Raw genomic sequence first — 26,582 nt, 5'->3', positions numbered from 1 at the left:
CTATTTTCTGACCCCACTTACAGGTGTCCTATGTCAAAGCCATTGATATCTGGATGGCTGTATGTCTGCTGTTTGTGTTCTCGGCCCTGCTGGAGTACGCCGCTGTCAACTTTATCGCCCGCCAACACAAGGAGCTGTTGCGCTTCAGACGGAGGCGACGACACATGAAGGTGAACACACTCGTATCTCAGATGTAATTGCACATTCACATTATACATACAATACATTTGTCGTTGTTTTTAGAATTTATTTTGCCCAATTGTGTCTTTGTGAAGTGCGTGAACAGAGATTTTGATGGATGACTGATAGAATAGACCAAAGCTTGGTTTTAAAGTTTATCTATTGCAGATTCAGTGTTGTTAGGTAGCGTTAATTACAGTTTGTATCACACATAACTGCTGCACATTGTGGTCACACCCGGTCGTTGTGGTAATGTGCTTGTTGTTGGGCTTAGTGTTGCTTGGAAAGTGGCGACCGATACGATGTGTTGGGAAGCAAAGTGGTTCTCAGAAGGTCTGTTGAACCAGTTCTGACCCTGATCCATCACCACCCACTAGCAACTAGTTCATGTTAGTTGAAAAAGGTTAAATTAAACCAGATTTCATCCATTAATAGCACGATGTGAAGAAGTAATGAGACAAATTTTGATGCAAAACTTAATGATTGTTTTCACTGCACTGCTGATCCATAATTCTCTTTACTGTCCCTTTTATCATTTCTGTATTGGCTGTTTAAAATGGCACAAGGGGACAATTTGGGAGCAAATACTACAGTATATGTAAAGAGAAATTAGTTTTACTAACCACACAAATTCCATGTTCCAGTAGTTAAACATGAGCAGCTCAACACTTCTTTTATCCACATGAAAGCCTCGAATTCTATTACTAACCACCCAAAGAGAAGATAAACAAAAACCTAAACCCCAAAAATGGTGTTTTTATTGTAGGGATTCAAAGTTGTACCACTGTGAACAGCATCCTCTGCCGCTGGGCAGCCTCACGCTTTTAACAGGGGAAAATAAACATTTCAGGTTGTTAGGCGGATGCTGAGGTAAGGTTTGGTACTGTAAACACCAGAATGCAGTTTGGATAAGGATCCCTGGTCTCCTCTGTCCTCGGGCCTCCTGAAAAATTCACTTAATGTTTGATATTAGCTTTGTGCGATGCTCATCACTAGGCAGAAACATAGGGCATCAATGTTTCATGGGCAGAGCGTTGAGCAAGATTAAAGGCTGAGCCACAGAGCAAGCGGAGACCAGGCTCATAATGGATTCAGAAAAGGGGGGAAAGAAACAAGAAAACAAGAGAGGAAGCCTCTAAGGTCTGAAACTTTTGTTTGTATAAATGCATCATTTACCAGAAACGGCAATGAGAGTGCTGTGATATTTTTAGGGAGAATTTCCAGCTGTGACTCAGTGTGTCTCCTCTTTGAAATTGGCCATTTTGGACATGATGTTAAAGTTTGTTTGCTTTTTTTTTGTTTAAATTTCTTTCCTTTCTCACATTGGAAACTGAGGAAAGAACAGTTGAGGAAACAACTCTGTTTTCCCCCCGAGACCATGAATACTTACAATGTACATGTACATTTGTTTGTTTGTTTTTTTTTCATTCGCAAATTTATTAGAAAATAAAAGATTTCAAACAGACTTCTTTCACATTGTCATTATGAGGCATTGTTTGTAGAATTTGGGGAATTTGATCAATTTTGGAATGAGGCAGAACATAACATAAATGTGTGTGTCTGTGGATAATATGTATGTGTGAAAAGTGTGTGTATGATTTTATCTAAAAATGACCAGTATTTTAACAATGTAATCACATCAACAAGCCTAATATTTCTCAGTTTCGATATTGCTGTGAGGGCAAAAACTAATATCAGCCTCGAAAGCAACTTTAATTTTTTATGAACCGTCTAAGAGCCTAAAAAGATTATGTGGATGAAATGAAGAGCAGAGCTGAAAATAAATGGCTGAAAATAAAACATACACTTTATTTAATTTCTCAGATCTGCTATGGATATATTTATCCAATATATTTGGATATATTATACAAAGCACAATTTTTTTGCGTTTTCAGATATATCAAGTTTTTTTTTGTTTTTTTTCTACTTTCCTTGGCAGGATTTGTCTTTGAAGCATTAATCAGTCAATTCTGTCTGTCCAGTTGGATTTATCAGTCCCAAGCTGCTCTATTGAATAAGGAGTAAAGCTGTCAAGCCTGCAGGGAATATTGAAGTGCTGGTTGATTGTGAAGCTGGTGGAGGGAAAAAAAACCACAAACATCCACAAGAAATGCAGCAACGACCCAGCAGCAATTCTGTGTGTTTGTGTGTGTGTGTGTGCATGTATTCGTGCCTGGTGTCACATTGTTAGAGCGTGAGCATCTTCATACAGTATGTTACTGTATTGATGAGGATCTCAGTTAGTGGGAACAGAGGTGCTGCAAAGAGAGGACGCTGTGCCGAGAGTCCCACCGCGGGATGTTTTAGCTCAGGGTCTTTTAGTTTATTATAAAACACTTTAAAGAACAAATTATACATGTTTAAATTCACAGTAATTGAATATTCGAGCATAAACTAAAACGGGTAAAAAAAAATACAGCCTACAGAAATCAAGCTCGCATTTGATGGAAATCGGTGTGTGTTGCACATGTAGATTATTCTAGGGAAGCATAAGAATAAGTGTCCACACTGTGCACTATACCTCTGATGTTCTCTAAAAATCATTAAGAGCACTGATCCACTTTATGACATATTTCTTTGTTCCAAACTGTGGTTGCCGTATTTTAAACAAATGCTGGCCCATGTGCTCTCAATCAGCATTTCTTCTTACAGCAGCGTTACGGCAGTTACTGTCAGGTTGGACGATGTTTATGTCGACCTCATGTTTTGCAGTGATAACATGTGTCCAGTGCTGCAGTGTGTCTGGCTCATGTGTTTTTAACAGTTTTGGGGCAATAATGACCACAGAGTTACAGGAAAACATAAGTTTAGAAGATTAAGTGTTTTAGCAGATGAAAATAGCTCGTTTCCATTAAATGCTAGCTTTCACATTTCGGTTTCCCCCATTTTAGTTGACGCTGTAAATCACTGTAAATTTCTTTTGACATTTTTTTGAACATCTGCGACTAGAGCATCTTTACATTTGGTAAAACTGGGCAATCACTGTGCTTCTTATTAAAAATTGGCCTCCAGCTCAGTAACCAGTTTCCATAGAAGCCAACTGAGTCGTGTTATTCAGTCCTTCACATAACTCCCCTCTCACGTACAGGTGGAAAATCAAATAAACTAATTCCTTGGCTTTGCCATAGTACTTTAATTCTGTTAACTAGCTATGGTCCACATCAATCTCAGCAGAGTAAGGAAGAGCCAAGAGGGGGACAAACTTTGGAAAAATATATAAAAAAAACATAAATCCTCCTAAATCCCATTGTTGTAATCCGCAATCCACTGAGCTGTGATGGTGGGTGAAGAGGTAGATTAGTGGTCCGGCTGGCGCTGCACTTTCAGGTGAATCAGACGCAGGCCACGACTGCCTCGCTCACTCTTTTCATTAAATCTCTCGACCCTCTCTCAGCCAAAGAACAGAAGTGTGGCGGGAGGAAGGGCGAGAGGACCACAGGCTCAGGATTGACCCACATCTGGCTCACCAAACCTTCACATTTTTTTGTGCTGGTATGATGAAAGCAGGAGGTGAATTCAGGCCATTGGTCTGTTACGTAATTTGAGTAACGAACACATGACCTGACTGACTGTAAAGCTGACAGAAATTTTATTGCCAAGCAAAAGAGGTACATTCTTTTTCTCAGGTTCTTGCATAATATGATTTGTTTTTGACTGTGAGGCTTTTGTGACATGTTGCGTAGCAGCAGGTGAATTGAGCGCTGAAAGGTTTTCTATCCCGGCCGTGAAGCAGGAAGCAAAATGTAAATTCACACATGATTTAAAATCTGCAAAAGATGCAGGCCGTTTTAATGAAAGCGTCACCCAAATGACAGAGATGTTACTGAAAGTGGAAACATCGCCTCAGATTGGATGAATATTTAATGAGAAACATTACAACACAGACATGAAGAGTTTTGCTGCAGAGCAAAGATTCATTCGATGAATTCATCAGGCTGGATAGAGTTCAGTGAAAAGTAATCCAACAGATAATTACCAGATAAAAATGAGAGAAATTCACGTAGACACAGATACTTTAATTATCCCAGCATCACCCTTCATTTCCATTCAATGAACCTACAGGGTGCCTAGTTAATCTTTTTTATCTTATTAAGTTAGATTAAAACAAATAATAAAGAGATTGTATTTAAACCATGTATTAGACCAACATAAGATGATAAAGGAATAGTTTGACATTTTAAGAAATGTCAATTTTTATAACCTGACAAAATTAAAACATTGCTTTATATACAATTGATGAGAAATGCGGGAAGATGTTTTTATCTTAAATCGATTTCCAGGTAATTAGTTTGTGTAGCTATGTAATACTACTAATACTATAACGTATAATTACCCCATTACAAGCATTACAATTACATATAAGCACATATAAAAGTATAAGTATGAGTAAAGTATGAATTAGTAGGATAAAGCATGAAATAGAGCAAAACCTCGACAGATGCAAACATTAAGAAGGTTTCCTGCTTTCAAGTGCAAAACTCCACTGACTTTTAAAAGCACTAAGAAAACAGGGAAGCATTTGCATTTGAAACAGGATTGTGCCAAGAGGCTTGTAATAATGTGTTCCAAATGGAGGAATCATTCAGAATGTGAAACTGTTCAATCAGCTCCTCAGGTCTTGTTTTACTTTATTTGAAGCACAATTTAAAAAAAAAAAAGAAAAAGAAAGAAAGAAGACTGGCATACAGTATTAAATGTGAGCAGCCTCAATAAGATCACCGCCATTAATCCCGACTGCTCGACTATGAAATAATTCCAGTGCAGCTGAAGCCCCCCTGACACGCAGTGACAAAGAGCGGCAGTCCTTGGGCGTCGCACGTTCTTCATTAACCTCTCTGGCCAGTCCTTCTAATGCGAGCTTAATGTGATCTGCAGCCGCCCATTACTGCTCAGAGAGAGCTATCAGTCAGGTGTCTGCAGAGGAAACTGTCAGTGTCGGCCACCGGCGTCTTTAAACCCTCCTGATGCCACTGAGGTGCTGCTCTCCACTGCCCACTCACTTCTCTTTTTCCAAAAACAGAAGGAAAAGGAGATGCAGAGAGTCGAGGCAGCTGCTGAGACACAAGAAACCATGACAGGACATTTTATTGGTCACTGCAACAAACATTTGCAGCTGAAATATCACTGCTGTTTTATAGAACAGGTCCAGCATTAACCACAGTTATGTTACAATGAGGTGCAATCAAACCCCAGTAGAACTACAGTAAAGACATTAGTTTTAAAGAGACGTAGGACGGGAGATTAGCAGGTCATGTAAGAATATGTTGGTATTCAAGCATATTTGACAGACAGTACTGACTGAATCAAATTCATACATTTGCCTCCAAACCATCAACATTACTGGGTTGTATTGTCCAAACCTTTAAACACTAGTTGTTCTGACTTAAAATGAGTTTACACAACCGATTACTACGTTTTAGAACTCAATAATAGTTTTTAAATCATAACGAAACCCAATTAGTGCAGGCTTCCCACAATGCATTGTTTCAGAATTAAAACTCCTGAGACTTTTTTTTTAAGCTGTAGTTTGAAAAATGATTGAACAACGATGTATTTGTGTTACTTGCACATAATTGTTTGGACACAGGAAGTGCGACTACCTTTTTAAGCCGAGGAATATATAAGGAAATTTAATATGCTGCTGCTTCTCTGTAAGATTCTGTGTCAATACAACTAAAAGTTCAAGCAGAAATTGTTGCTTTTCTATGATTGGTCAGTAGCGTGAGTCTCGTGTAAACGTGTTTAGAAGTACTGGCTTCCACCAACACTCCTCCACATTACGATAAGTGTTGTACCATATTCCTAATAAAACAAGTTGCTAAAAAACATGTTATTTGGGTTAAGAGTGCACTAGCTCACCCTGTACACATGCCACATGTAATGAAAGCCCTTTTCTGAGTGTGACGCACTTGTGAGCAAGGTCTTTCGCCAAAATGACGTATCCACAAATGAATTCACATGAGGTCAAAGGTCCGGAGCAAACACCGGAGAAAACTGGAATAAATGAAGCATTTCACAGTGTAGCTAAAACGTAACAATTCCACACCCTCTGCTGCCTCGACTTAGCAACCAGCGTGTCCGTCCTTGGCACAAGTAGTGTGATCGCCAGGCACCGCTGCAGCACATCATTAGTCCAGCAGCTACACCCTGAGCCCAGCAGGCTTTGTTCTGGGCTGCAGAAAAATGAAAACATTGCTCCTTGAATTTTCTGTTCTTTCTGTGCAAACTTTTACAACATCTTGCTAATGGTTAGCAAGAACATTTAAACCTCACAGATTGTCAGGATCGCTGTTATCGGGCTGGAAAGGACACAACCACGCTCCAATTTACACTCTGTGTAGCCTCATACCGGCTGCACTCATATGGCATTTTGAAGCAGCATTCAAACCGTCTGCGTAACCCATAAATCAAGACGGCAGATTAATTTCTGGATCTGTTCATTGCAAATGCAGCAGTGAGATCTTTGGAGTAGATTATGTCTTTTTGGGGAACAATTACAGATCCACATGTGCTTGTGAAACCTTTCCTCAACGTGGAAAGTGGATACAAACACGGCAAATTCGGTCTGCACAACATAGTTAGCGATGATTTATGGGAATTACACCTTCTAGTCGGTGTGGATACAGCCTTATGATGGCGTAATGTATCGGATTAGAAAACCATTTTCCCAGACTTGTTTTCTCTGAGTACAACCGCAGCTGAGATGCATTTCTATGAAGTGGAGCTGAGTACAGTCTTTATAATCTGAGTGAAGAATGTCCTCAAGGGTTTTATGGCTTTTATGCAATTGCGGTGATGCATGTGTGCTAGGAAAGTGCCCTTTGAAGCAGAGGAGAGCACATATATATATATATACTGTAAGACTGAAAGGAAACAAGAAGGATGGCAAAGTAGTTCTGTGTTTCCGGCAGCAATAGCTGAGCTTTTCTGAACTGAACTGTCAGTGAGATTGTGCGGCTGATTTCTAAGGCAGTACAGTTCTACCATCCAGGCTTTGACATGAATACAGCGCTGTACTTCAACCTGTCTCTCAGTGCCGGACGTGAAGTTGTCATTGCATTGCAGATAGATGCGGCAGCAGCACTTGAAGCAGTCGCACTTGTGCTGATTTCTGTGGTTTCCACCGTGCTGTCTCATCGATTCGTTAGTGGCACTGATTGTCCAGACAGAACGAGACAAAAGGGGGAAGAGTGAGAACAATCGGACCGAGAGCACGGGCTTCAGGAGGCCGTCTAATTAGAAAGACAGGCCGAGAGGGCATCACATAGACGGATACCGCAGCCCAGTGAGAGGAAGGAAAGGTGAGCCGGCTCCTCCGAGCTTCAAGGCGGATTCCCATCCCCCCCTGCTGGGAGACTGAAGCAACTGCAGAGGAATCAGATCAATAGTGCCACTCATCCTTGAAGGATAGACCCGCCTGGCAGGAGCTCGCTTGTTTAACACAGACGAGCTCTCCAGACTGGAAAAGAGAGAGCCCCTTTAGAAATCAAAGGGAAGTCCAACATTGCTGCCTCTCACCCCCATTTTAATCACAGCTGTGCTCAGCGAGGTTCTGGATGCAGAGTGCAGATAAGTATTTTTTAGATCAAGACTGACTTTTCTCGAATTTAAAATACATATTCTTTTAATGTGCGAGGTACTTTGGAGGGTAATCACTGAAGTGTGATGCATCAAATATCTCTGGCCTACATGACGAATCCCTGCTACCATCCTCTATCATAGTAAAGTAAATCATAGCACATAAGGTTCATTTATCCTGGAGGCAGAAAACTCCTAAACCTGACGGCTGCTTTTTGTCTCCTCTCAACATCAAGAGCAAAGAAATAAGAGCGACCGCAGAGCCGTGACACGTTTCCCCCCCGTAGCTCGGCTCTCTCAGCCTTCTGGGAAAAAGAGATGTGCATTTGGAGATGTGGTCTGAGAGACGTGCCCACCCCCTACAGGTACCCCCCTCCCCACACTGTTTAACAATGACAGGGCCTTATTAGGGAAACTGACTTTCTGATTGATCGGCTTTAATCAGCTCGTTAGCTGTGATTAGACGTTTTTCGACAGGGAGAAGCTCGACGCGCTGGTTTTTCTCTAAATGCCTTGATCTCTCAGGCTGTTTGGCAGCCTTTAGAACAAAGGCAGATAAGAGAGCGTGGGGATTAAGAGGCCTAAATAAGCGAGGAGAGAGATCCACGATCTCCGCGGGCTCAACTCGGCCTCCAGATTGGCAGGTTGGCTGTGAAGAGGCGAAAAACATTCACGTTTTCCTGATTAGATGAAGGTGCACAGATGAAGAGTGGACGACCCTGTAGAGGGACGTCTTTGTTTTGCGTTTCCTCAAGCTTCCTGCTTTTATGATACTGATTCAGAATCACAGTTCCCTGTTCACTAAGGAAACACCTTGACCTCTGTCACTTATTATGCTCATAAAAGCATTGCAAATATTCAGTACACATAATACAGATGTCCATTTACTCCAATTAACTCCATGCTAGTATTATGTCCATACAATATCAAAGTCTAAATGTAGTCCTACATCAAACCAGAGTAATAGCTGACCTTTATATTTGATGTTTGAATGCATGGACACTGCTCTGAAAGGAACCACATGCTGAAAGCAGAAGAGAAAGAGGACATAGACAAGAGCTGATCATGGGGATAATCAATCTAGATCATTGGTTTGGTGAGCAAGAGGCATTAACGTGCTATAGTTTAATTCAGCTGAGGACTTCAAATGGAGGCAAATGGAGGAGATGGAGAGAAGCAGTGATGTGGAGGAGGATTTTCAGATTTAGAATCAAAAACTTTATAGCTGAATTTTTCAAAATCATGATCAGAAAATATCAGAAAATTAATTGATGGAAGTTTTTGAACGGACAGCTCAAAGAGATGATGTCACTGGCCTGTATGTGGTGCAGTGCGCTGACTTTGCATTCAGATTTGTTGAACTTTGACAAAGACAGACGACCTATTTAATCGGCAAAATGAGAGCATGCTGCTCACTGCATTAGCATTGTAGCTAATGTGGTAGCATTGCAGAGAGTTGCAGTGGGCTCAACCGCATGGTTATCTAGTGGTCACCTGCGATATTGCCACAGAAGAACCATTTAACATTTTCTGTACTGGCCACAATGATTAAAGAAATGGCTGTAAAATGTGACGGTGGAGACAAATCGTCTGCAAAAACAAGCCACAGAAGTAGTGAGACAAGATGTGAGAAAGACCTCTTGGCTCGTCCATCCATCATTCTTTCCTCTCTTGATTGAAACATTGAAATCTCTGCCTCTGAGGACGCGATTAATCGAGCAGATTGTCAGGCATCGGGCCTCCTCACCATACATTACCATTGTATACGTGTTTTTACATATAACATGATTGTCCACATGAAGTGTCAGCCCAGACTAATGCTGGCATCCGTCTCTCCTGAAACAGTCCACAGCAGGAATTCCCTGGCCTGCGTTTGGCTTTATGATTTCCCTCCCGAAGCAATTCCAGCTGAGCGCTGGGGAAGGAAATAAATAAATATTTCTATATAATATATTCTGTTGGATTCATCTCAAACCATCCTCCACCCTGCTCTCCTTGTCTGCCCTCTGCCTCTCTCCACGATTAAGGCCATTTGAGGCTTTTCAGGATGTTTCAGTATCAATATGTCAGCGGTGAGTGGATTCTGTGGAGCTGAGAGGAATCTTTAAGTAGATGTGAGTTTCAAGTAATGTTCTCTTTAAGTCTGCAGTTTTACCATTTTGTTTTTTGTTGGAGCTGCTCCTGACATTTTCTTGACATTAATTTTCTTTTCATTTATGATTCAAAGTTGACTTTAAAGTAGAATCCTGCTTTCTTTGAGATTAGATTCTGCTTTAGAATTGTTTGTCATAACCATGACTGCCAGTCATCCTGTGAGGACCTGGTCACCTCATCGTGTGCACATCGTGTTTTCTTTAGCTGGGCTTTTTCATGTCTGTGTAAAGAATCTAGTTACAGATGCACTAAAACAATGACAGACATACATAGACGTCCTATTTTCCATGGAAACAAAATGTTTTTAAATGGAAAGAAACCATTGAAGCCAGTGAGCTGGGAGGCAAAATATATTGTCAACAATTAAATTGAAAAGATCATTTAAAAATGTTTAAATTGATAAAATTCTTCTTTCCCATAACTTTAATTAGTTCTTTCTTGACTCTTATCTGGTCGGTTTATCCAGACTCACCTCTTTATATCTGGATTTCCAGTCTTGTCTTTCCAATCTACCTTTTTCTATTTTTCATCGTCTCTCTCCATTCTTTGATTAGTTCATCTCATTTGTTCGCTTGTTTTTGTCTTTCTTCACCTTTGTCATTGATCTTTCCTTTATCCTGCATCTCCCTATACAATTTAGCTAAAGGTCGTTTAATAGTGCAAAAAAAGATAACTGCAAAAATTGTCATTTACGTTCACCGTGACACAGTTGCACAAAGGGACGAGATAATAACTGACCTGTTTGAAGACATTGTGGAGGCCTCACATTAGAAAAAGGGTTGATGTGAAACATTTATTCCTTTACTCAACTGATGTTGTTGAATTCACACAAATATACCCTCAGGTTTTTGCAAACTAAATGTATTTATTTGGCACCAATTCACAACAAAATCATTTCAAAGTACTTTACATAATGATGTTAGAACTAAACAGTTTCGTAGATAAACCCACCTCCAAACTTTCTTTGAGGGGTGAAACCTCTGAGAGAACCAGGCTCATGGTGGGTGGCTTCCATTGGCAATGTTGCAAAAATGAATGCAAATAAAGCAAATTAGACCAATCTTTGTGAATTCTGTGCCACCTTGCAATTTTATTTAATCACCACAATGTCTGCACAAACCTGACCCACTCTGTATGTCCCAGAATGCCTTGCACCAGAGCTGCTGCTGAGAGCTTGCTAACACCACATGGTGTTACCTTCTTCAGATACAACCTGGACACAAAACCAATAGATAGTTGTAACATTGGTGTAGAATAAATTACTTTATTACTAATTACTAATTAATTAGTGATAGAGGAATGCTTGGTGTTTTGCAAGACAAACTGTGTGTGTATGTGTGTATTACTGTGAAAATCAGCAATGACGTTTATTGCCACTCGAACAAGTTGATTCGATTTTTAATTAAGTATATTAATATTCAATTGCTCCCACAATTTTATTGCACAAAACACCTAAAAACAGAGAAATATATATTTGAATACTTTAGGTGCTGCTGCAAAGTCAGGCGTTTTAAGCAATAACCCTGAAAAAATGTCAATGACATGCGGGAGGGACTGCAAAATAAATGCCAACTGGCAATAAATACAGGTGTCTGCAGAATGCAGAGCGGAAGTCACAGTTTCTATCATTTAAACTGAGTGATGTCTGGGAAAAGGTCACACTCTGCCCTTTCCACTAAGACCTGGATTCCCCAACATTAACAACGTGCTAGTTGAGTTGTTGTTTGAAGTGTAATTGTGGAGTTGATCTGTTTGGGGACCAGGGTCTATTGGGAGGAATTTCCCCGTTATTTCATTGTGGTGTTTCTACTGTGAAGGTTGAGTAGATCAACAGGCTAATCAAGAATAGTAGAAGCAGGTTTGCATCATTAGGTCCTGTCAGCAGTGGCAGGCTGGCTGCTACCAAGTTGAGGGAGGATAAATGGGAGATTAAATATTCTCCATTGAATAGAATTATATGGGGATGCAGGCACAACCACTGTCACTTTGCAGCGGTTGCAGTAAATGAGATATTTAGTCTTTATTTCGCCCATTATTTATAGTAACATATGAATTTTCATGTGATTGAGCTCAGCCCATGCTTACCTGTGCAGGTGGTAGGTTCCACTTAGGTGAGAGCATAAAATGCAAAGCAGCGTGGAGGAGGAAAAGGTTTTTCAGCTTGCTGTGAGGGTGGGGTTTCTAAACTATGTCTGTTTGGGGGGCGGGGCCTATTTGAGTTTGGTTTATTGCCTGGGATTTTGCTTTTGCCTCTGTTTAGTATTTGTAAGTTTTCCAGTTCCAATGTCACATCATCTGCCATGTACATGGGGGCAGCCTGACGATATCACACATATATAAGCTGCACATGCACCATTGTTTATTTTTAAGAACAGATTTGCTCATTTTAAATGTATTACCAAGCACAAATGTCTGTTTGGTCCCAACTCATAAAGTTTTATTCCTCCCACTCTTTAGCTCCTCAGTCATTCAGACACGAACGGTACAAACTCAGCCATGTTGTGTTAATAGAGGAAGTTTCTAATTAAGAACGAGTGCAATCAATCACCATCAGGTCACCATCAGGTCTAGGCCTGGTTTCAATGGGATGGATCTTCTGACAGTAGGAGAGCTTCTGTGCCCTGAACAGTGTCTGAAGGCTGCAGAGTTTAGTTTTTTCCTTTTTCTGCTATTGTTGTCCTCCTCCCTTTGTTTACCTCATCGCCCCTTCTCCTCCTCCTCCTCCTCATTGCACCTCCTCTTCGTGTCCCTCCACTCTCCACATTAATCACATGGCAGGAAGAATAAAGCAGAGCATCTGTAATAGTTTAGCAGCATCGCTGAAGGACGAGCAGAGGTCAGCTAGCATCACGGCTAGTGTGTGTGTGTGTGTGTGTGTGTGTGTGTGTGTGTGTGTGTGTGTGTGTGTGTGTGTGTGTGTGTGTGCGCACACACGTACGCGTATTAACAGTAATAGATGAGCTGGGCTGGATGCAAGGACAGAACGGGGACACGAGGCACTAAAAATGGATCACTACCTGGTCGTCTAACACACACACACACACACACACACACACACACACACACACACACACACACACACACACACACACACACACACACACACACACACACACACACACACACACACACACACACAGGTAGTTTTTGCCCTTTTTCAATCTTATTTAAAAGCATTTTCTTCACTTTTTCTACAATTTCATTGATGAATATTATTGGCCAACTGACTATATGCTTTGCCTTTTTCCTATTGCTGGAACTAGCGGCTGCTCTGACTTTAGAGTGTTAGGTGTTTTTTTTTTTACTGGGCGGTTGATTTGTTGTTGCTGCAGAGGTTTTGCGTCAGTCGTTAAGTTCCCCAGCTGCCAACAGTTCCTCCTCCTTCAGGCTGATTTCCTGCTTTTTTTTTTTTTTTTTTTTTCCCTGATCACAAAATGCTCATTTTTGTCTTCCCCAGAAAGCAGTGCAAAGATCTCCCACTGATGATCTGCTTCACAGTGTCCCACAGGGAACACAAGTTGCTGTCATGCATGTTTTTTTTTTTCATCTATCAAATATGTGAATGCAAACTGAGATAACTTGTAATTATCAGAGAACTGTTCTCTATTTTCTTATGTCATGGGCATCGTTTTAGCTTTTTTAAAGGGCACGTTGGTGTGTCTCCACAGTTTAGTTTCCACACACGTCCACACATGCTCAGTGCCTCTCAGCCATCCCAGTGTTTTTGTAGTCTTTGGATCAGATAAGGAAGTCATGGTGTCTCCTGTAATGAGAAGGCAGGGTGACGGTACAGATCAGAGTTCCAATATCTCACCGCGCTCAGGTGAAAACGCAGCGCACATGCCGTAACCCTGAGGTACAGTGCACGTCAATCAATCGGATCCCACCCTCACTCACTCCCCTTGACGGTGAGATCAACACACCCTGTGCTTGGCTTCAGCTCATATTGATGACTTTTTTACAAAGGGGAAATGGCTGCTCACTCTCAGTGCTGGATGTTGTGTGATCAATCATTTACACTTGTGAATCCTGTAGCTCCAACTATGAAGGAAGCAAACCCTTTCATTACATGAGGAGCAATCCATAAATTACCACCCACATTAATCAGCCACAGCTGACCATTGGAAAACTGCACCAATACTGCAGGTGGCATAGTGTCACTGTTTATGTACTGATGTACCTCTGTAAATGTCACAGAAAGCACTGCAGCTGCAGCTCCCTCTGTTTTCTGAGCACTTTTTTTTTTTTTTTTTATGTTGTGCTTCCCTTGTGACCCCCCCATCAATCCCATCCCCGGCTGAGCGGACACATGTGCTATATTCCTCCAATAAACACCCGTTATACCTTCACTAACTGTTTCCACCTGATTCACGTGGACCAACTGTAGCTGCAAACTTCACAATTTCTGAAACGTGACAGCGTCAACTGTATAGAGGGTAACAACAGGTTTTATTTTGAAATGGCGATGTCAGACGGGGTTGATCATTCAGTCGGTTGGTTGGTTTTGTAAGATGATTCCTGTTGGCTAACTCCACCTCAACAAAACCACTTTTCTTTTCTTGTCATAAGTGCACCTGTCACTTGCCTTTATGCACGTTTTTGTGCTTAAAGTAACACCGCATGGCCTTCTACATCTTTCTGCATGTGTGTGGCATTTAGTGGCAGTACACAGTGTAGGGCATCAGTGTTTTGAAAGTTCCCAATAGCCCACACACTAACTCCCCCCGACAGAAAACACCTTAGCCCTCAGAAAACATAGCGAGAACCCTGAAGGGTGTGAATTTCTATCATTAGACACTAGCTGTTTTACACTCATCTGTGAAAATAAAGCTGAAAAAATAAAGATTTGCAGTGAGTTTAGGATGTAGTGGAAGAAAAACTTCGACTTCTTGTCATCTGTTCTATTTCCTTTTTATTGTGTAATTGCTTCCTTGTAATGAACCTGACTTCACACTTCCATTCACACACTTACACCAATTTATTGACACACACACCTCCAACAATAACATCTTTCTGTGGTTCCTAACAGCCTGAGTCTTGGCCTGTGTTGCAGGAGGATGAGACGGGCGAGGGGCGCTTCAGCTTCCCCGGCTACGGCATGGGGCCCGCGTGCCTGCAGGCCAAGGACGGCATGGCCATCAAGGGCAACAACAACAACGCCCCGACCTCGGCCCCGCCCGAAAAGAGCATCGAGGAGATGAAGAAGCTGTTCATTAGCCGGGCCAAGCGCATTGACACGGTATCCCGTGTGGCTTTCCCGCTCGTCTTCCTCATTTTTAACATTTTCTACTGGATCATTTACAAGATCATCCGCAGCGAGGACGTCCACAAGCAGTAGTTGAAGGGAGGAGGAGGAGGAGGAGGAGAGTGAAAATGATGCGAAGAGGAGAATGCAGAGAAACAAAGAAGGAAACGGAAGGACGTGATTTTAACAGGAAATATTGTTGCCCCCTTTTACATGCCAGCCAAGCTTCCTTTCCTTGTCCTCTTCCTTCATCTTCCTCTTTTGGTCGAGGATAAGTTGCTTATTGTAGCTGTCAGCAGCCCACCACATCCCTCCAGCCAACCTTACCTGACCCCTACTAGACATTATTTCAAATGTGTATTCTTTTCCCTTTATTCTCCCCTCCTGTGTCAAATTCCACCCGTTTCCCTGTTGTTACACCTCCTGTTTCATCATGACCAGTGCAATAGCAATGCAGTAAAATGCATGATATATGAATGTGGCAATATACAGTATTAATGAAAAGATGAAAAATGAAAACGTAAACACTGACTTTTGCAGACATCCAACAAACTGTTTGGGTGTGGATCAACTGAAGGAAAGAGGATGAAGAGTCTTGTATTTGATTTTATTTTTGTGTGTGTGAAGACAGAGGCATAATTCTATATGAAAGAAGCGATGTGGGGGATGTGTGAGACGCATACAAATGTGTATTATATTCATATATCTATCATAAATGGTAAAAAAAAAATTAACTTTATTTCCAAAGGAAGGCATCTGGACATGAGGGATTTTTTGACCAAAAAAAAGGGGACGAAGGCGGATCAGTGCTTCCATGAAATAAAGCGTTGCAAGGATCACACATTCTATATATCTAGATTTGCTTCAAACGTGTATTGCAAGCAGTTGTTTGTGCTTTTCCTCCCCCCCACTCACCCCCCCCCCCCCCCCCCCCACCCCCCACCGCCCACCGCCAACACCTCAAGACCTTGAACTTCAGAAACGCTTTGTGCAGGCTGCCGCAGACCTGACTGGGCAAGAAAGACAAAGAATTCAAAAAACCCTGGACAAGCAGTGCTGAAGATTGGCACAAAAAATAATTTATCTGTGGTCAACGTGTTCCTATACTTGTTTCTTATTTATTTCATATTGCATTTAGTTTTTGGTTTCTTTACGTGCCAATTAAACGTGTGGCTTGTGGCTGTGCAGTGCTCTCCAGCCTCGACCTTGTCATCAGGAGGATGGGGGGGGAGTTTCGACGTCGGCCATTGCATCAAGCGGTGTCTCGTCACATGCGTCTTCTGGGTTTTTCTTTTATCCTTGAGATATTAGTTTGTTTTCATTGACTGGAGAACGAGTAAATCAATCTTGGACAGAACTGCAGATCCTCGTTTGCTTTCTTTGTTGTGTTCTCTGGGACTGGAACCTGGATATGTTTACATCCTACTAGTGCTTCCCTTGCTTTGAGCCCACCTAAATGTGACACCCCCATCCAACCCCGCCACAGCTGAGGGCACATTATACAAATTATTACACCTGTTCTACCTTAATTAACTGTTTCCACCGCATCCACATGCACAAACTGTAGCTGCAAACCTCCATAATTTCAGAAAAATGACGCCATCATCTGCATAATTCCTCAAGTCACTTGGTTTGGAAATTTGTAAGAATTATTATTAGTATTTTTTTCCCTCTTTTATTTTGCACCAGGCTTTTTTCTATGCAATGATCAGTATATGCCATTATGTTTTTCTTTCCTTTTGGCTCCATCTCAACCCTATTTTTCGGAGTTGCTTTCTTGCTTTCTATTCATCTTATCGCTAACCGATAGTCTTTTATGCTTACTGGTAAATATGGAAGCAATGGAGGAGGCTGAGTCAAAGCTCACTAGAAATGAAATTGCAGAAAGATATATATGTTTTTTTCCAGTTCTGTATCAATAGTTTGTTTTTTTTGTCATCTTGTCAAAACTGCATCATTCACACAAATAATCCCAAAGTGCTTTTTTTTTTTTATTTATTTTTTTTTTATAACTTTACCAATGACCGAAATTGGTAACAGATTTATAAAAGGTTCTTCAAAGGTTAAGAGCCAAAACTTAAATGACCAGTTTTGTAGCAAAGTAAAACTTAAAACCAATAACTCATTAAGAATTTTTGCCTGCGTGTGTGTGTGTGTGTGTGTGTGTGTGTGTGTGAGTGTGTTCAGGAAGTGTGTTTAGCATGAAGGTTGCAGGGATTCTACAGTATTTCAGTGTCACAATTATCACTACTTTCACCACACTCATCAAAAAACTGGAACATTTAGAGAAGTAAACATCTTTGCTTTCTTTGCAAGAAGAAGACGACAAGCTCAATACTATTCTGTGGTAAATGCATGCTGGGAGGTGATTAGCTTGACGTAGCATAACCGATTTTACCTTTTTGGTTTTCGCACGGACACACAATCACTGTTACATAATCGAGATGTGGGTATTCGGTGATGAAGGCCGGGAGTTTCCATATTTTCATTGTTTATGCTACGCTAGGCTAATAGCCGCCTCATAAAGCTGGAACGATTTCATCTACCTCCCTAACAGAAAATCTATAATATACTTTCCCAAACTGTATCACCTCGTCTCTGAAGAATCATTTGAGTCCTACAGAGTCCAAGGTTTAAAACAAAATGAACGACTGGACTTCTATTGTGAAATGTAAACGTTTCACACCTAACACAACGATAAACTACTTCCTGCATTAAGACCTTTTGAACAAGTGTTGACCTTTGCAGTATTAATACAACAGTGTTTTATTTTAACTTCCTGGAACATCACGTACAGGGAAACGGCTGCTCCACAAAATATTTCAAATGTATCTACTATGGTTTAAGAAAACTTTGTTGTTGTATCTGATTTTAGCCAACGCACCTTATTCTCTACCCTCTTGTTTTTCGTTGCATATCGAAAAGGGATCATCTTTACAGTACATCAATGCACATTTGTCTTCAGTTAACTTCATCCTGTTGTAAATGTAATAGTACTTTTTGTGAGTGTTAAGATTGATGCAAAGGGCTACAGCACGCACACATGCTCTGTTGGTATTTGAACCTGTTTTAACTTTAAAGTAGAAAGTGCCATAAAGTCAGAAACTATGCATTTCACTCACTCAGTTGTTCCCAGATACACTGATGTAGAACCTGTCAAGGTCATGATCACAAAGGATGCATTTAGATTTTTAATTAAGTTGTTCACAGCTGGAGTTTTGTATTTTGACAAACAATTTAGCAAATCCAGAGGGAAGATTTTAACTTGGTGGAAAGTGTGTGACAATGAGCTAAAGTTTCCAATGTATTAATAACATTTTATAAGTCAAATAAATGACCTTTCGAGCATTTGGGAAACAGTTTCTACTAGATGCTATGTAGCAAAACACAGGGTGTAGGAACAGAATTAATTCAATTAGGCTGTTTTGTGAGCTCCGCAAATAATCAGAAACTTGGTTTAGTTAGCTCGCTAGTTACCCTGAGTTTTGCGATTAGATAAGTAGGAGCAGCGTGGCAAAATGTGAGGACGATGTGAACGGCGAGTTAGGGAACATTCTAGTTCTCGGAAGACGAATTACATCCGTTCCTCTGTTGTAACAAAGCAATCGCTCCAGATAAAGCTCCCACACCAAAACTCCTGGCCTGCTTGCAAAGGAGCCCAAACGAGCTCTTAGTCTTTTATGCTCACGTAGCAACGTCGCTAAATTTGTAGTCAGAAAACCAGCACACATGCTACTTAGCTTGCTCTGTAGAAATTGTGTAGATTATTGCTCCTCGTTTTTCCAAACTGCAGCTCGGACTAGTTTTAAACTTACTTTGCTAGTAACTCTTGTAACACCTTCATATGTCGAGATAATGTAGCAAACACATGAGAAGTAGCATCACTTGGCTAGTTGGCGCGCAACCCTGCTCTTTAGCTTTAATGCAATTTGGCGTTTATTAGACTCCACAGATTATCGTGTGCATACATTTGTATGTGTAATTGCGTCTTTTAAGACTTGTGCTTTTTAATAATTCGTGGATAATTCTGCAGCCCCAAGCTCATCTTTCATTCTCTGTAGCAGCGCCTCCTCTGTGATCATGGCCTAAAACCCAAGTCGGTTCGGGTTGAGTAGATTTTTGTGCCATAGACACTGCATCTGGAAAAAGTCAGAAGCAGTTCTGTGCATCAGCCTCTTTGCCAAAAGCAGTCGTCCATTTTCTACTTCCACACATGTCATTTTGTGCCATACGGGGTTGAATATGCAACTCAAAGAGGAAAACCTGAAAGCATATCATGCCGTCATTCAGCCACCATTTTACATCCAGTATACATCCACGTGTTCGTACTTTTCCCTCAGGCATGTTGTGTATCATTAATTTTAGAGCTCAGTCATCATCGTATTAATCATGTTACACTGTATGAGGCTGTGGGAGGAAAGGGTTCAATACAGTGGAAGTTTATATGATCTGGATTTTAAAGTAGCATGGTTTTGGATTCATATGTTATTTATGATTCCTTCTTGGTTTTAGGGGCTTCTGTTTCTCTTGTAGTTTATTGTATGTATTGTACAATCCTATGCCCTGAAGGAGAAGGAAAAGAACAGTGACTCCTAACTGCTGTGAACTAAAGGAAGAATTATTATGATTATTATGATTATGATTATTATGGTTATTATATTTATTTATTTTCTTTGCACAAATTGGAATGGCCTTAATTTTGCTTTACTTGCTTCTATTGTGTATTGGCACCAAGTGCAACCGTTTACTTTGCAGAAATTACAATGCTCATTACGATGCTTATAATCCGAAAGTGCACATCGAAGCAGGATTTAAAAAAAAAAAAGAGAAAAAAAAAATAGCAAATCCTTTTTAATTTTTCATTAATCTGAGAAACAATATTTTGCATGAATATAAATACAATGGCAGATATTTTGGCTTGTACAATAAAATGTGAAGCAATTTGAAGAGGAAAAAAAAAGAATGTACCGTTTCTGCTGTATCTGTATATATCTAAATAGCCTATTTATTGAAAAATGTCATACTACTAATTCTATTAACGATTAAAGGTTTTCTGAACAAAAATCTCTTTACCTGTTTTTGAACATTGTCAAGATTGTTGGAGTTGGATCTTCTGCTTTCTGTTACTCGACTCAAGGATCTGTGTAATCATTAAAGAAAAAATATTAAAAATTGCACAGTGTGTGATTGTGTGTGTGTGTGTGTGTGTGTGTTTTACATCCCTGTTACCAGTAAATATCTGTCTCAACAGTTGTGCCTTATTCATCCTACATTTTTTTTTACGTCTCTCCAAAATGTTGGTAAAATGTATTTGTTTCATTATTCCCGTGTTCACGTCATGACGCCGCCAAGTTCGTCAACCAACGCCTACATCCACACGCAGCAGACACTGAGCAACGTCACCACAGCGTGAGTCTTTCATTTATCCACCGTGATAAAAAGTCCTGTTACTCACTCACTGGCCACTTTATTAGGTACATCTGTACAATCTAATATAATCCATTCCAGCAGCTCTGCCAGATATAATTTCTCAGCTTTGAAATTGAAACGCTCACAAAGGTGATAATTCTACTCTGTTTATTATTGAGGTCATGGTGGTGGAGTGTACTTAAGCACTGTTTTGGCCCCCTATTTAAAATGAGTGAGTGGGGGCCAAAACATTAGAGCCACCTCCTCTTAAAATGCACTTCAGTACAACTCCACCACCTGCTATGACCTCAATAATAAACGCATAGTAGAATCATCAACTTAAAAACTACTGAGAAATTATAACCTTAAAGAAAAATTCATGGCAGAGCTGCTGTATTGGATTGCCAGGAGGTGTCCCTAATAAAGTGACCAGGACTCCTGGAGTGGCTAATTATCTGATAGGAATCACCTGTGTGCAAGTGTTTAAAAGCCCATGAGTGTGTGGACCTGCTCCCTTGTTAATGATGCTCTTTACTGCACAGATCTGTATCTGCTCCTGCAAACAGCGAGTCCTTCAGTATGTTTTTCAGTTCATTAAAGAGGCGAACACACACACACACACACACACACACACACACACACACACACACTGCAGCAGCAGCAGCATGGATTCAGACTGGTTTTCTACATATGAAATCAGGGAGGATTTTTTTTTAGTTTTTGTAAGAAGCCATCTTTTGTTGTGTTCATACGGCAGCTAGAACACACGAAGACAATCAAAGAAGCAAACACCTTGAGTGGGTAAGAGCTCAGCGGGTGAACTGGGTCTGGATACAACAGAGCGAACAAGAAGATTTATATGAATAATTATTCCAAATCCCACAGGTTTCAAGATGACCTTAAATCCACATGAAGAATTATGAAAACACTGCATATTTTAAAGGACAAAACTCTATTATGATATTTGGACAAGACAAAAATCTGGTCCTCACTAGTTTAAGTGTGTGTGTGTGTGCGTGTGTGTGTGTGCGTGTGTGTGCTGGCCGTATGGTTGGAGCCTCAGTGCCAGCTGGACCAGAACAAGCTGGAAGCCATGTTGCTCCACAAAACCTAATGTGTCTGTTCACAGCAGGAGGGTGACGCTCACACTGAATACTAACGCTGAATACTACATGCAGAATCTAGGGGCACAGGCTCGTCTGTGAGTAGAGAGTCACTGGTTCAAATCCTGCAACAATGAGTCCATTAAGAACCTTGTGTCCTTGAGCAAGACACCGACCTGCCCTACCTGTCTGAACTAAGAGCATCAGTTGCATGTAAAATATCTTTTTTTCAAAGATTGTTATTCAGTTTATAATGTTACTAAACGTTTAGATGATTAAACACATGCTAACACCTGCAGCAGGCTTTGTCCTGCTAATACGTCTTCAGTTCATCCTGAGTTCAAATGAAATGAGTAGAGGGAATCAGTTCTCAGAGAGACACATGAGGAGGTGACACACACACACACACACACACACACACACACACACACACACACACACACACACACACACACACACACACACACACACACACACACACACACCGACCTACCTAAATTCACCTTCGTCACTCACCTTGTAAAAGCCCCGGCTGCTCCATGTGCTGCATCTGAAAATGAAGCAACTTGGAGTCCAGTGAAAAAACAAATCATGATATGAATCCGATAAGTTTGTATGATTATCTGAGTCCAGAGTTTATGGATTCACAAACACAATTCCATATTATTTTGTGTACACATCTGCCAAATTTAATTTCTACCAAACTTTTGTGTCAGGGACGTGTCTCTGTTCTTCTGCCCCTTAGTGTCCAGAGTCAATCTGGCTTTAAGTCTTTATGTCATAAATATGAATGTGTTTTCATCCCTTCACTGTCACTTTCTCTGGGTTGCACTTGTTGAAGTGTTGATGCATATATAGTTATTTTATTATTATTTTTCTTTTTTTTTTTTTTATACCAAAACCAGGATCCTCTCCTTAAAAATGTTTCTACACGACTAAAGTGCAACTGCAGATGGAGGGAATGTAAATGCAACCACGTGGTACTTAGCCTTCATCCAGCTGCCTATACAAGTTAGTTTTAACTGCTGAATTTTCTTTGACCATGATCATCAGGAACAAAGCTTGGTTTCTACCCAAATGCAATGCAAAGCTTAATGCAGTAGACACTGTGAAGACATTTGAAAATGCCAAGCAGCACTTTTGTAAAAAGGGGTGAAGCATGATTCTCACCTGGATGGAGGATGAAGTCATTAAGAACAAGCTGACGTCCTGTGTGCCATCCATCCATTATCTGTAACCTCTTATCCTGAGCGGGGTCACGGGGCTGGAGCCTATCCCAGAGAGGTGGCGTCCACCCTGGACAGGTCTCCAGTCTGTCTCAGGGCTGACACAGACAGACATCCACAGACAAACTGAACATGCAGGTCTTTGAACTGTGGGAGGAAACCGGGGAAGTTAAAGGATAGAAAGTCAGCTTCAAACTGGAGTCGTGGATTAGAATGCAATGGCAAAGGATCCTCTTTATCCTGGTCGTTATTTATTAAAGTTCAGTTAAGAGATTTAGAGCTGTATCACAGAAATGCACTTAAGGCGTAGGAAGTCAGAGAAATCAGGACTTTGACACCTGCGTGTGCTGCAGCGCGGCTGCTTTATTAACAGGACTGAGATTAAATCAATGTTCAACTCACAATAAGACATTATGATCCACCTCCTGACATTATTACGGGCGGTTTATCATTAGACAACTTCCATTAGAGAAAGGTGACACAATGAGTCCCAGACCATATTTAGACTGGACTTTCATCAAAACAAAACCAAAAATCTTAAACTTAATTTGTAATCCATACAAGCTTTGCAGCCATTGACAGTAAGTTCACACATCCTCAAGAGCCTTTATTTTATTCTCTGACATACAATCCATGAATAAATACCTGCTTACTTTGTCTTCGAGCTTTTACACATCTTAAACGAGGCGGCTGCTAACGAGGGGCTAAATGAAACTAAACCATCACCGTAGCTTTTTTCTCTTTACGTAACCAGGTATAAGGTACATAATAATTACTGATAAGTGTTTTTTAATGTCACAATAAGAACATTGGCGAGTCACATGTCGAAGTTTCCTTGAGCAAGACACTGAACCCCAACTTAGTTGCTCCCGGTGAGTGTTGGCCAGCTGCAGAGCAGCTCCTCCATCGGTGTGTGTGTGTGAGAATGGGGGAATAAGAAGCAGTGTAAAGTGCCAATAGGTAGAAAAGTGCAGAACATGTACAATTTTCCTGTAGATTTTACATGACATATAATACATTAAATATGATTTCATGATGTACATGTCACGTTTAAGGTCACTGCTTGAAGAACAGTGCATCTTCAGTGCTCCTGAAGGCAACATGGCTTCATAATTCGGCTGCCTCAGCAGAAACTCCATCGCATTAAAGCTGTGATTTATTGAAGCTGCTCGTCTCTTTCTGGCACTGTGTTCATCCTCCAGAGGGAGGAAAAAGTCAGCTTCTTTCTTCCTCCACACAGAGGTCAGAGGTTACAGGACAGAGGTCAGAGGTTACAGGACAGAGGTCATGCAGCTAGCTGGCACTCACCTGATGAATCTCAACGTGAGGAGTGCGTCGAGTTGAAGATTTAGATCCACTGTCACAGCCAATCATATACGTCACTTGTATAGAAGGTAGGAGAGCTGAGAAGACCTAACGCAAAAAGGTTATTCCACTTTGCTCAAGGACTCTGAGCAGGGTGGCAAATTGTCCATGAATCTCTCAAGATTGTCCACATCCTGTCTTAGGTTTTCAGCTCAGATACTGTACTGAACATTTAACGGGCCGATTTGACAGTTACAGTGCTTTAAATTTAACTCAGGTATTTGTATAGCTCAAAACACTCATCTGTGTTGTACCCTGAAACGCAGGGACTCTTTTGAACATGATTTACATTTCTTTGAAATATTTATCTGCTCCACGACTGCTGAGCAAACAGCTGAGTCTACAGGGAAAGACCGAAGAAGACGCAGCAGAGGTGAGGTGATTCGTGTGAGCTAACATGTAGAAGCTGTGCAGTTTATTTTAATTGGTCTCAATCAACTTAATGCAGCTTCCTACAACAGAGGATGGCGCTCAATACATTTGTATAAATGTTGATTATTTCACAAAGTGCCCTCTTAAGGAGAAGCCTTTTTGATTTTGGTTTACATGGTTGGTGCACGCTGATGACAGAAACACTTAGCAGCAACATACTGTAAATGCAGACTTCATTTCTGCATCAAGGTGAGATTTTAAGCCTTTGCAACAAAGCCAGAAGCTTGTTTTAGTACTAAGCTATAATGGCAGCATCTTCACTCCCCTCCAAAAGTATTGGAACAGTGAGGCCAATTCCTTAAACTGAACACACTTGGTTTTGACATCAAAAGATGGAGAAAAGAAATTAACATTTGAGCTTTTATTTCCAGACTCAGAAGTCTAAAGAAACATTTTGTCGGCCAATTTAAAGAAAGATGCAACCAAACCGAGTAGGAAATCCTTCATCATGCAGCGAGATAATGACCCAAAACACAGAACTTAATCAGGTGTTTAGACTTAAACCTTCTAGACCTGCCAAAGAGGAGCCTGAACTGAATTAAACAAACAACTGAGGCTGCAGTGAAAACCTGGAAAAGCATCACAAAGGAAGAAGGCAAAGGTTTGGGGATGCAGTTATTGCAAGCAAAAGGATTTGCAACTAAATATGAAGTCTGCACTGATCTATTATGCTCAAATGAAAAATGGGCAGGTTCATACTAAAAGTGCCGTCATCTAAGTTTGTATCACTTCTCATATTCATCTTTTAATGTCAAACCCAAATGTTTTCAGTGTACAGCAAAATAAAGGAACTGGCCTCGCTGTTCCAATACTTTTGCACGGTGTGTAAAGGTTAGTTACTTGTCAAATTGGTGGATATGCTCAACTTTCGACGGACACCATCTCCTGCTGATGTGTGTTATTAGACTCAAATAACAGGACAAATGCCTCCAGGCCGTCATGTTTGGACGTAGCAGACCACTGTCCAGTAAAGTCATTACTATTTAATGTTTGGCCGGGAGGCAACACGTCAGGCTGAGGAGCCAAACAAATTAGCTCCAAAGTTGGTGAGGTGATGAAAAAACCTGCAGCAAAAAGGGGAAAGATGAAAAGCTGAGCCTGTACAGAAGCACAAATAGTGACAGAGAAGAGATTGTCCTGGTTAACAACAAAACTAAAGCTTTGGCCAAGTAGAGAAAAAAAACTCAGCTTATCTGTGCCCAGGCACCACCCAGACCCTGAAGTGGAGCCAAATGTGGGTCATGTTTTGCCAAATTGAAATGAACAAATGAATATACAGAAAAAACAGCTTTGAAGCTGAAACATCCAGAAATACCATAACCAATCTAAACCATTCAATTTAGTTCTTTAGATTTTAAATTTCTGAAGTTTAACTTCCTCTTCTGACTGAATACTTGTTTTTCAGGGCAGAATTAACAGGGATAGTTTGCTGCCTTCAGGAAACATGGGAACTTTGACTACACCACATATTTTAACTATTACCTGGAAAGAAAGTTGTATTTTCCAGCCTGACACGGTGCAGCTTAAAGGCCGTATCTGGCCTGTAAACTGCATTCACTCATTTTGCTAGAACACGTCCTTCAACTTCATTTTAATTAACAAAATGTAAAAATAAATCACTGCAGGACCTGATTTGAATCCATGTCAATTTACACTGCTTTTTCACTGCAAACTTCATGTCAATCAAATTACTGTTTAATTATTGCCACATACTATGGTGGTTGTGTCCAAATCCAAACTTTACACGTGAGGCACATGGAACCATCATGTTCTAAGATTCTGGCATCATTTGTCATCCAATAGTCTGAGCTTTAGGTTTCATATGTTCTACATACATTTGGCACCGTGTTTAACCAGCCGATAAAGTCAAAGGAAACCAAACACACGAGG

The 26,582-nt window shown here is 40.7% G+C and overlaps 1 protein-coding gene across 5 annotated transcripts in view; it reads left to right on the top strand.

Moving 5' to 3' along the window:
- Positions 1-20,332, top strand: part of glra1 (glycine receptor, alpha 1) — a 99,100-nt gene extending 78,768 nt beyond the window's left edge. For 3 of the 5 annotated variants that reach the window (XM_067518383.1, XM_067518381.1, XM_067518385.1), the window contains 2 exons: positions 24-170; positions 14,942-20,332. In XM_067518383.1, the coding sequence (XP_067374484.1) occupies positions 24-170; positions 14,942-15,250 (456 nt within the window). In that variant the 3' untranslated portion in view covers positions 15,251-20,332. The remainder of the gene's footprint in view (positions 1-23; positions 171-14,941) is intronic. The other 2 variants (XM_067518384.1, XM_067518382.1) reach the window with 1 other exon arrangement.
- The last annotated feature ends 6,250 nt before the right edge of the window (positions 20,333-26,582 follow it).

The sequence above is a fragment of the Channa argus genome, chromosome 10 (genome assembly GCF_033026475.1).
Source record: "Channa argus isolate prfri chromosome 10, Channa argus male v1.0, whole genome shotgun sequence".
NCBI classification, from domain to species: domain Eukaryota; kingdom Metazoa; phylum Chordata; class Actinopteri; order Anabantiformes; family Channidae; genus Channa; species Channa argus.
This window is presented reverse-complemented; position numbering and strand designations above follow the sequence as displayed.